This window comes from Colletotrichum paranaense (assembly GCF_030867605.1).
Source record: "Colletotrichum paranaense strain IMI 384185 chromosome Unknown Scaffold_11.1, whole genome shotgun sequence".
In the NCBI taxonomy this organism is placed as follows: Eukaryota; Fungi; Ascomycota; class Sordariomycetes; order Glomerellales; family Glomerellaceae; genus Colletotrichum; species Colletotrichum paranaense.
The window spans coordinates 3,280-16,207 of NW_026848969.1; the positions used below are offsets into that span (position 1 = coordinate 3,280).

General features: G+C 53.3%; 4 protein-coding genes across 4 annotated transcripts; 1 reads left to right on the forward strand and 3 right to left on the reverse strand.

Annotated features, from left to right (window-relative positions):
• Positions 1-3,885: 3,885 nt before the first annotated feature.
• Positions 3,886-5,454, forward strand: CPAR01_12321 (mannosyltransferase; the record flags this gene model as incomplete). Its single annotated transcript, XM_060496578.1, has 3 exons — positions 3,886-4,775; positions 4,836-4,928; positions 5,031-5,454. The coding sequence occupies 3 exons, from the start codon at positions 3,886-3,888 to the stop codon at positions 5,452-5,454; spliced, it is 1,407 nt and encodes a 468-aa protein (XP_060344111.1).
• Positions 5,455-6,764: 1,310 nt separating this feature from the next.
• On the reverse strand, positions 6,765-7,605 carry CPAR01_12322 (uncharacterized protein; the record flags this gene model as incomplete). The annotated part of the gene is made up of 2 exons (XM_060496579.1): positions 6,765-7,391; positions 7,453-7,605. The coding sequence occupies 2 exons, from the start codon at positions 7,603-7,605 to the stop codon at positions 6,765-6,767; spliced, it is 780 nt and encodes a 259-aa protein (XP_060344112.1).
• Positions 7,606-8,155: 550 nt separating this feature from the next.
• On the reverse strand, positions 8,156-9,602 carry CPAR01_12323 (C4-dicarboxylate transporter/malic acid transporter; the record flags this gene model as incomplete). Its single annotated transcript, XM_060496580.1, has 2 exons — positions 8,156-9,245; positions 9,343-9,602. The coding sequence occupies 2 exons, from the start codon at positions 9,600-9,602 to the stop codon at positions 8,156-8,158; spliced, it is 1,350 nt and encodes a 449-aa protein (XP_060344113.1).
• Positions 9,603-10,773: 1,171 nt separating this feature from the next.
• On the reverse strand, positions 10,774-11,055 carry CPAR01_12324 (uncharacterized protein; the record flags this gene model as incomplete). Its single annotated transcript, XM_060496581.1, has 1 exon — positions 10,774-11,055. One exon carries the CDS (start codon positions 11,053-11,055, stop codon positions 10,774-10,776), a length of 282 nt encoding a protein of 93 aa, XP_060344114.1.
• Between the last annotated feature and the right edge of the window lie 1,873 nt (positions 11,056-12,928).

Below are 12,928 nucleotides of genomic sequence, written 5' to 3' on the forward strand. Positions count from 1 at the left end.
GAGGGACAAGTTCGCTTGACTAGGTGGGGGTAATCGCTGCATCCTGCGAGATGGTAAAGGCGCATGGCACTCTCGGATTTGGGTCTGCAAGATTGGCGGCGGTGCCTCAGTGTCGATTCGATTCGTTCAGTCGTCGAACGAGATGCCGCGATGCAACACCAACGCCTCTACATCGATCGTCGAGTAGCAACAGGCCATTCCAAGACAGTTCAAGATATGGAACAGCGGTGAGATCCAGGGCCCCAGCGTACGTATTCGGGTATTGTCTCCGCCGAGTGCCCAAAGGTCCTGCATCGACACCATGAGCTGTGTAACAGTTGCGAGATTGTCGCCGGCGAAGTCGCGAATCGGCCCAGGCATCAATTAGTCGAGCGGTGATGATAGGCATGCTGATCACTGAAGCCGGTCAGCTCAGCCCAGCGATTGGATTCCTCGCTATTACGTGTGCCCCACTCGAGATTGCGGGTGATGCTCCATGTCATCCATCGTTGGCTTCCGCAAGCAAGTGCGGCTGTAAGGGAAGCACCAGGCACAAAGTACCGCCATGATCTCCATTCTCCGAAACCATGATCTGGGGTCACTCGACAGCACCAAGCGCCCTATCGCTAAGGGATTGGTGTCACAGACGGAGCCAAGGTTCCCGATGAGATATTCGGAGCAGCTTGGCTGCCACAGTGCAAAATCCAAGCTGTGATACCGAACAACCTGGGATCTGGCAGCGGGCGTTCTTACGCAGTAGACGTTGCTGCAGAGAGGACTGTGTGGCTTGCAGTGCCCTGTAGCTTCTCAGTGCCCGCCCTATGAGAACACCACTAACGTGGCCTGGAAGTATCCGTACATAAACAAGGCGTTCGTTGCTCTCTGAAACGGGCGCGAAAGCAGTCAACCAGGAAGTGAAGGTCAGGGGTCCAGACGCAATGGCCAATCCGGTGGCTGCCAGCGATGCCGAACGGACGCGGATTGACAGTCTGGTGACAGCTTCTCAAGGGCCAAGGGTGCCCATGGATGCGAAGCTTAAAAGGAAAGTCGGAAACTGGCTGTGTCTCTTGGTAGTGTTAGCAACGACGTTCAGGGCCGCCCGCAATAGAGTCGAGTACTTCTCTCTCTCAGAGGTCAGACAAAGACACCTGAGCGTGCTGGAGCTGAGAACAAGGTTGGAGGGGTTCGTCATCCTGTTGTGTTCTGTCGTACTGCGGTAGGTAGTGAGTTCTGTGCTTGAAGGGGAGCAAGGGACGCCATGTGAAACAAAAGCAAACAATGACTGCTCAGCCTCTCAACCTTCCCTTTGTCAACCACAGGCCAAGTCCCAGCTCCGGCTGCTCACGGCCGGTTCCGGCTGCGAATTGCCTGTTGCGGTACGGAGTGGGCTTATGTAAACGCAAGGTGCATATGACTTTTAGCTTCGGCTCGCAAACATTCAACGTTCACGTCCTTTACCCAACTCAGGTACTTGGTAGTATCCGATAGTGAATCTTTACTTTTGGAAGGACCCGAACTGCCTGTGCCTCCTCGGAGAAGCCCTGCCAGGCTACAAGCTCGAGTGAGGAAAGAAGCGAGGACGGCACGACGAGAAAGGGTTCTTTACCCAAGGTACCTAGGGAAAGCGAGGGCGGAGGAACGGTGTAGTGGTGCTTTCCGCTCCGATGCCGATCTGCCAAAAGAACCGGGGCCGACCTGCCTTGCTGGACGGAATGTCACCTTCCCACCTTGTTTCCCATTTCCCATCTTTGGATCTTTCTTTCCTCGTCCCGCCATGAACATGTCACCATGTCCCCACGGGATGTCAATGTCCAATCTGTCAGGCACCTCCTCGCAGCCCTAGGAATTCCTTTCTTCCTTCCTAACGCCCAAGTACCTCACTCACAGATACCACAGTACATATAGTACCTTATGCAGATGCGCCTGACACACTATACCTCAAGGTAAGGTAGATGTGAGCGATGGTCTCAGTCACATGCAGCTTGCCCCTTTTCCTTTCCCTGCGTTACCTTACCTCCAGATATGGATGGTACTGCCTAACTTGCATTTGCACATGCTTCAAGGCGCCGTCCATCTGAAAGACCACTCAACCATCAAGCGCGAGCTGGGCTGGATCTTGGTAAACGTCAAGTGACAAAAAAGGAATCTGGACCAGCCGCCAGCCCGCCCTCCTCCACCTTTGCGCATACCGTGCTGGCTGGAGTGCAGCGGATCTACCGGGACTTGGCTCATTGGACAAGTTTGGGCCTTTTCCAAGCACACAAGTCATTGAAAATAATCATGGTGGCTGCTCGTCTGCATCCATGGTCGGGTCTTTTTTCTGTCGGTCTGCACGATGAATGGCTGTCTGCACGTTCATGCCTAGTACTCCGTCTTTCCGTCCTGGGCGTACTGCGACCACCTTCAGTCAGCATATGGCGGTAAGCAAATGCATCAACAACGGACGATTAATACATAGATTAGATAAGTACCTAGTGTAGACATCAGATTAAGGGGACAGGCCAATATCCAGCCAGCCTCATCCTCCCTTGAACCCATGGCCCGATCCATTTTGCCATTCAAGGTGGTGCGGCCCACCTTGGTCTTAGCATGCATCCCGTCGCCAAACCGAGACTAGGCTGTGTAGGTTCTTGAGCAATGAGCACCTATTACTCCGTATGGACGAGATTCTCTTCATTTCACTCTTGTCAAGCTGGAATGCAGTCGAGGGAATCTCAGGGGAAGAAAGACACGGGGCGGCAAATTCAGGGGATGAAGCTCTCCTGTAAGAGGTTCCAGCTTCTCCCCATTGCCCACGGGCGGCCCTGGACGAGCCCTGTTCAGTGGAACCTGGTCCGAGACTTCGCCACACCTTCATCGCACACTGATCCTGATGCGGCCAGAGTCCACCAAACTTGTGCTCACTGCGCCGTGGGCTGAGCGGGCTCTCCGCTATTCAATGCCCTGGAGCCCTGGAGTACAGGCTCTACACTGCTGCGGAGAGGAGCACAGGGGTAAAAGGAGGTTGGAATTGAGAGGGGCAGTCTATGTACTGGTTTCCGCTAATTACAATCCTGGTAACCAGGCAAGGGCGACATGGTCTTGGAGTTTTGAGTCCCGGTTCATCTTCAAGGCTTGACAGCCAGGTGGACACTGGCATCCGCAATCAACGGCTCGTCCCATGAAGACAGACGTTTGGAACGCTTCGAGAAGAAAGAAAAACAAAAAGGGCTGAAAAAATGGAGGAAGAAATTTTCGTCTCGTCCACATCGTCAATGTTTAGATGGGATCGAGACCCGCTCGCATTGTGCTGACCCCGAACTCCGCCTCGGCGGGATGTCTTCTTAGGTAAAGTCTGTCAAACGGATCAAACAGTATTACCTACCTTTCCAACCCTAAACTCGCTCAGAGACTACGGTATACAGTAGCCAAAGCCATACTCCATACTAAACAGAGAGAAGAGAGGAAAAAGAAAATCCGAACCCCAGAAAAAAAAAAAGAGTCGCAGGTGGTCTGTGCATTATCGCCGTACACCGAGCCACCGACGGAGCCGGCTCACCGAGGTCACTCGGCGGTTGCAATTGGCCACAGTTGCTCCCGCCCATTCCGACGCGCCTAAAGCTCCCACTCCGTTGAACCTCACCTCAAGTCCTCCCGTCCAACGAGACAAACGGCAATGTCAAGGTAAAGGCAACGCCAGCCAAAAGTTCATCCACAACTATCATTACCAACACGGCATTCAAACTTTGTCTTCCCTCTCAGAGTTTCCCTGCAGTGGATCTCTTGCCACACTTTTTGTCCGTTGTCAACTTGTGGTCGTTACAAGTCCCGCCGCCTTGGCACTTCGCGGACCTTTACTCGCGCCCGGAATCGCGGCATCTCCCGCTCCTCAACCTCACCTCGATTTTGCCCGACGTCATCACAATCATGTTCTCCCGCCATGACTCTCAACCCCGTCAGACCTTGATCACCGCTTTCGTCGCCTGGAAGGCCCTCCTACTGGCCATCGCCCTCGGCAGCGCCGCGGCGCCATCTTACGATACTTCGACGACCTTGATGCTCCAGCGCAATGAGTCCGACGTCTCCCTCGTCACCCGCCTGACGCGCTGGGACGCTCTCTACTTCACTCAATCCGCCAGACGCGGCTACGTGTTCGAACAGGAGTGGGCTTTCAACGCTGGTCTGCCACTCGTCGTCTCGGGCCTGATCCGGGTCGCGCGCCTGCTTGGCTTCGAGGGCGATGAAACCGGCGCGTCGGAAGCTGCCTTCAGCATCGTGATCGCTCACGTAGCTCATCTATTCGCCGCTCTCATACTGTACGAGCTAACTATCAAGCTCTTTACTCGACCTCGATTGGCATTCCTGTCCGCCTTGCTCCACATCTTGTCTCCGGCTGGCCTATTCCTTTCGGCACCCTACGCAGAGAGTCTTTGCGCCTTCTTCTCTTTCGCCGGCTACTACGTGCTCGCATCCGCGTCGACCTCCACTAAGGGGTCGTTTCCATGGGTCACAGCTCAGATCTTGGCCGGCGCCATCTTTGGTCTCGCGACGGCCTCTCGGTCAAACGGCCTCCTGAACGGCCTCCCCTTCGCCGTCGAGTGTCTAATGATCCTGCCCCCGCTGCTGGCCAGCCCTATGAGCCTGAAAAATATTGCGGCTCTGTTTGGTTCTGTCACAGGCGGGCTCCTCGTGGCAACGGGGTCCGTTGTACCACAAGCGCTTGCTTGGCTGCGATACTGTTCCGGCGCATCCGAGGCGCGCGCATGGTGTGAGCGGACCGTGCCCAGCATCTATTCCTTTGTACAGGAACATTACTGGTATGTACTCTTTGCGCTTCACCGTCGTTTCCTCTTTAAGGAATGAAAATTTCTCTCCAGCCCTACACTAGCCATGGGTCTGGTCATGGTTGAGTCACCCCTCCCCCCTCTGTCTGCTTCCCTCCCTCGGGCCCCGTCAAGTGCTTTGGGTCGGTACTTGCGGAGATTTGAGGTGGGATCTGGGTTTTGAGGGATCGTGAATGTCACTTGGTTCCTCTAGATTCTGTTCTCGCTTGCTAATCTTGGATCACGCAGGGGCGTTGGCTTGTTCCGTTATTGGACGCTATCGAACGTTCCTCTGTTCGTTCTTGCCGCGCCGGTGCTGGGACTCCTCATGGTGTCCGGGTGGGAAGTCATCAACAGGCCTTCGGGGTTGGCGCGGAGTCCGACGGCGGAGAAGCAGCGACAAGGGCAGAGTGGCACGAAGTCGGTTTTAGTAGGTTCCATGGCCGCTGCCCAACTTCTGCTTGCCGCCTTGGCGATCACGACGTACCATGTCCAGATCATCACTAGGATTGCGTCTGGGTATGCGGTGTGGTACTGGTGGGTTGCCGGTTGTCTGCTGGACCACGGCGCCAACGGCAAGAGACGGGACGTTGGCGGCAAAGTTGTCATATTTTCCGTAATGTACGCCATGATTCAGGGTGTGTTGTTTGCGTCGTTTCTACCGCCTGCTTGAGATACCCCGGGTTCTGCTGCTGCGGCGCATGGATCTCAGTTTAACCTGTTCATCATAATAAATAAACTTTTCTTTTGACATCGAGTCGCATGACGGAAGTGCCTTGTGAATTCAACGCCCCGTACTGCATATGGGATGATGACCAAGAATGTCGGCCACTTCGGATAGCCTGGAAAGCCTCATGAACCCTTATCTGGACCCTGGCTCTTGCTGGCAGGTAAGCCAAGCAAACCTAAAGCCTTGCGTATGAGGTGTAGTCAAACAATGTGACTCAAGCATGAAGAGTGATGTCATGTTTCCCAAGGTCGGTTGACGTCTCTGGCATGTTCATGTCATCTATACGCCAATAAAATTTGTCTTCCAGGGCAATTCAGGGTCTATGATCGTGATGAAAGGCTAATATTGGATGACCACCGGTGACAAGTCCCTCATCCAATTGACCCAAGTCACGAGGCACCTTGTAATGGCTTGACCTGTTTTTAAGCCTCTTTCTAGCATCAAAGTAAGTACGAGGGTAGGACTGCAGATTGCAGTAGGGGAGACCTTCTGACCATGGTTCAATCGTGGCCTATCAAACTGTTCTGAAATCATCATTTGTGAACACCTAACTCTGGGTTTACTGTTTAAAAAGTACCGAGTAAATGGTGCATCGATCAAATAGTCTAAGAGGGCCCTAGTCGAGAGTGCAGCACAATATTAGGTATGATGATCTACACAACTGGATTCCACGAGCTTGGAATTTGGGCCGGATGCCTTGTTGTTAAAATGTAGCATACAGTCGGCGGCGTGGGGTATGTCATGGAGCCTCGCACACTCTGTAAGAAAGGAGTCTCGGCCTTGGAATTGGTAGCTTTTCGTTCTTCATTCGACATGTTGGGCAACCTATAACAATCATAAGATAACAAGCAAGGAACAAAGCCTTTTGGGCGTAGTTCTTTGTATTCCTGAGCTAGATGTTCATTCTGGGTACAAGAACGATAAAGCCATGATAGCTGTCCTATCCCGATGGCGTTTTGGTGATGACTAGGCATAATCAGCATGGACTCATTCGCTCTTCAACCTGAGAAAGGACACAGACTTACGAGCCCCCATTCAGACCGTGCGTCGCCATATCTCCAGCCTTCGACCCCCTTCCAGTGCTCATCTGTTATCTCAGACTCGTATCGATGACGGTCATCTGTGATGTTAGATGCATCCTCTAATGGAACAATGGTTCGTACATATGTGTGAGTAATATGAACGAGGCGAGCAGTGCATATACTAACAGAAAAACTATCCCATGAGGACTGGTTAGGTCCAATGACAATCCCTTACTGAAGAGCCTTTTTCTTGAGCTGCATGAGGTACGCCGAGGTGCGAGCAACCCTTTCCGTCTCGAAACTGAATTCTTTTCTGTAGCGAGATTTCTTGCGCTCGATATCGCGGTCTCGGCGGAGGACGTCGTCGAACTGGTGGGCTTCCAGCCAAAGGGGCAGGAAAAAGGACATGGAATCAATGAGGGGATCAGCCTGGCCGACGACGAACTTGACGATTCTGATCTCCTCGTCATCCTCACTGACCGCTGCATTGTTGCAGAAGATATGCTTGGATCGGTCAGCAACGTAACATTCGTTACGGGCCAGATAGTTTTCCACGGCCTTGTATCGATAACTAGGATTGAAGAAGCCTGTCATCTGAAGGAAGATGCAAAGCTCGTTACCGGTCATGGGAAGAGCCTGCGGATGATTCCCAACGACCAGGCGGATAGTGAAGGCAATACTCTGCTTGGGATCGTTGACTGCGGAGTTAATGACCTCGTACTTGGAGCCGTCGGGATTCTGACGAGAGTAGCACACGACGGAGGTGCCGAAGTGATCAGGGAGAGGGCCTGGGAATTTCAAAGGCAGGTGGCCATGGCCATCCTCAGACTGCAGGTCGCCGATGATTTCCTCATCTTCCTATCTACTGATTAGTCCGTCTGCGTGTTTCTTACCTATTACAAGCCAATTGATTGCTTACCTCGTCCGGGACGCAGGGCGCCCAGTCACCGTGCCAGATGAAGCACTTCTCAACTTCCCACTTGACCTTGGCTTTGGCGCAGTTGGTAATCACGTATGCAAAGTCGGAGGTGGGTGTGGTTGGGGGAGGGTAGAGAGAGCCTGGGGTGGCCATTGTTCCTCTGTGCGATGATGCCGTGTTGAATGATGAGAAAGTATGAATGTTGTCTTGGGTTGGCGATGGAAGGAGCGTTCCCCAATTTCAGAAATTTCAGAATGCGTGAGTATTTGTGAAAAGGTGTTCCAAAGCGGCGTGTGTATTCATTCATTAGGGCTTAATATGCCTCACTACATAATCTCATCGGTGTGTCTATTTACCTACGTATACGTGCGCGATGTGTTAGAAGGCATTGTCTTCAAGCTGGGCTACTGTTTTCTTTGACCTGCGTTCACACAAGTTTCATTGTCTGGCTTGAAAGGCCATGAGCATACTTATGAAACACCAACAGCAAACAGCTGGATAAACATGTACTTTAATCAATGGTCTCAAGCTAATATCTAAGGGTACAGGAAGGCCTGGCTGGGGGTATATAGTCTAAAGTAGGTAAGAGTAGGTCATTAGCAGGACGAGGAGGCTCTAAAGTTGCCACACCGTCTTCATTAGGATTGAATGAGAACCTGAAAGTAGAGACCTCGGATGAGGGACACTTTGTGAAGCCCGTCGCTTAGTCGCTGTCCTCGTCCCGGCCAGGCCATACGAGCTTTCTCCTGATGACGGCACGGGCACAGCAAAAGCCAACAAACAGCCAAACGGCGACCAGCGCAATGGTGAACACCGTGGCTAACCACAGCAAGCCCTCATTGCCGAAAGCCTCGCCTATGCGGATAGTGGCAATGGTGAAGCCGACGTTGGGGAATACGAAACTCCACCAGCTGAGGTGAAAGGAGTGATCGGGCATCCCAAACATCGTAGAGAGACAGGCGGATGAGAAGAACCAGAACGACAGGCCCCACAGAAAGACGGCGGTGAAGAGAGCGACGGCCCTTACGGCGAAAGCGACGGTGCCTGGATTTTCCATGCCGTACAGATAAGCCGCATCGCGGAGGGAATCGGAGATGATGGATCCCTCGGAAGCGATGAGCCGGGGCACGTTGGCACCCATGGCTACCAAGGCTGCGGCGGTGAAACTCGGCGGTCCGACTGCGATGAACATTCCGGGGCGTTGGACGGGGAGGCCAATGGTCATGAGTCTGGACAGATACGTCGCGTACATGAAAGCTGAGACGAGGAAACCCAGCCCCTGAGCCGCGAGACCTGCGCCTAGCATAGCAGCGGCTTGATTTGGCGGCTGCGAGGAGGCCATGAAGCCAGCTAGCGTACCTGATAGCATGACGGGAAAGATGGGCAGAATCCAGGCCGGAGTCATGCTATCTAGTGACAGTCTTCTGCGGCCGGTGAAGAGGAGGTGGTACATGCCGACGGAGGCGAAGAAGGTGACCACGAGGTAGATCCAGAAACACACTCTCAAGGTGACGATGAGCCATGGACCACATTTCGGAACAGCGTAGTGTTGAATGTTGGAAAGGGCGGCAGCGATGGAGAGGAAGAAGGTCGGGATAAAGAGGGATTCTGAAGGGTGCGTGATGGCTTTTGCTGGCGTCTTTCGGAAGAAGGAGAAGCGGAGGCAAAGGGCCAACGTGATGAGGAAGATGAGAACAATGTCGAGAAGGAAGACGATGAGACCTATCGTGTCTAGCCCGCGGAATCGATGGGGAGTCTCGGCGATGAGCAGGGCGATGCCGCCTGTTGACATGCTGTGTGGGAGGTGTCAGTGAGATACAGGGGGTGAGGGGCCTAGGCCGGTAAGCCTGCATGGGAAGCCGTCGGCTCGGGACGTGGCATGAGACATACGTTAGGGTGTACCATGCAAAAGTGAAATGATGTATGCGTTCGCGCAGAGAGACCTTTTCCAGAAGGGTGTTGGTTCTGCTCTTTGTGCGGGAGAGGGTGGCCATGAGGGCATTCTGGGGCGGCTCGTCTGAGATTTGGCCCTCGTCCCTGGTTCGGGTCGAGGCCTTGGAGACGACATCTGCGATATTGTGTGAGTACGCGAGGCTGAGTATGAGAGTGAAAGGATCGGACTGACTTGTTGGTTCGTCGGCGGCAGCCATTATGATGGATTCGACATGGGTAAAATGAATGTTTTGAGGTTCTCTTGATGAGATTGATGAGTTGTGAGAAGCGACTGATTGGTTCTTTGTTGCAACCTTTGGACGCGATTCCTTGCTCGAGGTTCCTGGCGCTCAGATGATCGACGTCACTGTACTTTGGCAACCTACGGGGATGGCCCTACATTAAATTTAGAGTCTGCGGCAGATGAGTCAGCCAACCTTTGCTGTGGTTCTTCCCTGCGGGTCACGCCAACGAGTCGGTACTGGAGTGATAAGAAAAGGGGGCGGTCGTATGATTTGAGTATTTTTTGAGGGCTTTCGTTCCTGGGATTCAAACCGGCTGGTCACTGCTCGGTAGGAATAACGAGCCATACGTAAGGCAAGAGAGGATGAACAGCGGTCTGGAAAATTCTTGATCGGCAGGGCCGAATTGAGGCCGGGCATCGGTTCGATACGGAGGCGGCGAGCTAAGAAGGTACTGCCGGCGTGGCGCCATGCCATCGGGTCTTGGGGTCTTGGGGGTCTTGTGCGGATAGGTGCAAGGGTGCCTTCCAACGATTTCTGAGGGAATGGACCGATATCATCGTGTATTTTAGCTCTGAAATATGAATAGGCCGAGAGGGGATGGTCTCATCTCCTCTTTGGTACCAGTAGAGACGTTGCCTTTTTCTAAGTCTCCCATCGCGAATGGCCGTCCATAGATATGAAGTAAGTATGGTCGGTAATAGGCTGTCCGGCTTTGAAGACAACGTGAGTTGGGATGTTCCTCGCATGAACAGCCTCAACCTTGAGCGTGGGCAGAGGCGAAATTGTCATGCAGGGGCATAGTGGCCATCAAATGCTTAAAATCTGGAGCATTCGGCATTTGTCGTGACTTGATCAACAAGGGACGATAATCGACCGGACACATTGTGCCTGCTCAGCTCCTACTACGTAGACCCTGAAGGCTGAGGGAGCGGCAGCAAGATCTTGACGCGCATGCTGGAAGTCTTGTCCCACGGAAATTACCATTTGGATAGGGCTCAGGAATGGATGTGTCCAGGCCCTGAATTGATGGTTTGCTGGACGCAGGCAGACGAGACACAACGTGGCCGCGAATTCATGTGATAGAATTTGGACCCAAGGATGGAATCAATCACTGTGAGAGTGAAACACGGCTGCTTCTGGTACCTCAAGAGTAGTGAGAGTGAGCTCGTAGTGTTGGGGTGGATGATTGCGTCTTCCGAGTGCCGCCTTCGGCGAGCTGGAAGAGAAAAGAAGCGCATTGACCTGGCCAATGTCTATGATGCTCACAGCAGTAGCAGCAAGAGCCAGGAGGACGGATAGATGTGGCGCGAGTGGCCTGCAGACGGACAGGCCTAGTTCGGGCCGGTAACACTCGGCCGGTTCCCCGCCGTGCCCGTCTGTGGGCAGATATTGTCTGTTTGAGCATGACTAATGAGCGGATGGGCATGCGAGAAGTTGGTGAGTGGTGCTTGGCTCCTCCTCAATTCCAGGCTGTTGGCCGCGAACCGGTGCCAATACTCGGTATATCTATGGGCATGTCAGGTTGGTCGATGCTTGCCTACCGATTGGTGCAGGTGAATTTCGACGAGGATAGTCACGTAGACATGGGTAGCAATGCAGGTTGCCGTCACGATGGCAGCATGTTGGAACGCGTGGTTTGTGCTTTTTTGCAGGGTCGCAGCCGTATCCGTAACGTGAGAAAGATGAAGGCGACGTGTTGGCGTTGGTGAGGTTGACCATGATGAACTGTGTTGGAGAGACCGATGAGCATGATGGGAGATGGCAGAGTGCGGATACTTGAGTTGGAATAAGATGTACAGAGTACAGATTAAACATTGAGGAGCTGTAATAAGGTCTTGAAGTAGGTGAGGTGCTCCGTAAACGTGATGCTGTAACATGTGAGCAATCGGGTTGTGCGTCTGTTTTCTCCTCTGAAGCAACGCAAGTGCAGCGACGCAATATCGAGTCCACCAGTGAGTCTCGACTGGACATGCTGCGTCACAGTCTGTATACGTAAGTGGATGAGATGGACTTGAGGCGTCGCGATTGTGTTGGTAAGAGAAGTCCGTTTGGTGATGGTTGAAGTTGCGTGGATTGTGCCCTTATGGTCCATCTTCCCGTCTCAGTCAGTGCTCGCGGCAGGTTTCGAGAAGTAGTTCCAGGCTTGAGTTAGCAGACGAGATACATGTAGAGACTTGGAGGCTGAAAGAGGGGCCATTCGGGGTCCTTTTCCCCGCTCAGGTGGCCCTCTTCGCAGTCACGCAGTGCACTTTAGGCAAGGTAAGTAACTAAGGAAATCGCGGCAAGCGCTGGGATGCAGCTGTCACTGAGAGAGGAAGCCAACCTAAGGTGGGGACCTCAAGCTTACCTAAGGCACCAGGAACAGCGAGGCAAGGCAAGGCAAGGCTGCCAAGGGTGCGTAATGAGGTCCTGGAGCAGGTCTTCTGACATCAGATGTATCTCCACACCAGCTTTGGCACGAGAGATACTTGAGAGCTCACCTTCCAGGCTGAGGTCTCCTCGCCGGCTCTCCCCAGCAAAGGTGAGGCCCAGGCTGCTGCTCTGCTGCATCATCACTCCCTCCCGCTGCGTCCATTATTACCTGCGTACCTACCTACCTTACCTTAGGTACGAGTACCTAGGTAAGGTACACCAACCTGGCACATTAAGGTAGGTAGGTAGTTTTCCTCACTGCTGCTTGACTGCAAATGCTGCAAGGCCGCCGACCGCATACCGTCACCCGTTCCCCGGTGAAGTACGTGCCCGCCTCTGTTGCCTCTCCCGCTCCGACCACAGCTGCACCCGCTGCACCTGCATCCTGTCTGCGTCTGCATCTGTCTCTTTTTTTATTTTCTTATTTCCCTTCTCCTTCTTCCTCTTCCTCTTCCTCTTCCTACTCCTTCTCCTCTCCAGGCTGCTTGGAATTGGGGAAACAGAAGATTGCATTACCATCCAACGCCCTTTTTTTGTTGTTCTTGTCGTGCTTCTTCTCCTTCTTGTCCTAGTCAATTTCCCCCTTGTCCCAGGTATCCTTTTCGGTGCTCATATCCCCACGCGCCCAAGACTGGACTGGGACAGCCAAACGGGGGTTCTGCGGAGACACACGACCCAGACAGCATCATCGTCCATTATTCATCATTGGTTCGACTTCCAACACAACGACGCAATTGACCACCATTGATAGACAACAACCATACCCAGCGGCCATCAGACATTTGCCCTAGCTGTCCGCGACAACCCCCCTCCTCTACGACTTCTTCCTGACGTCCTCTCCGTACTACCAATCCACCCGCGGATCCGCCCATCCGTCCACCTTCAAC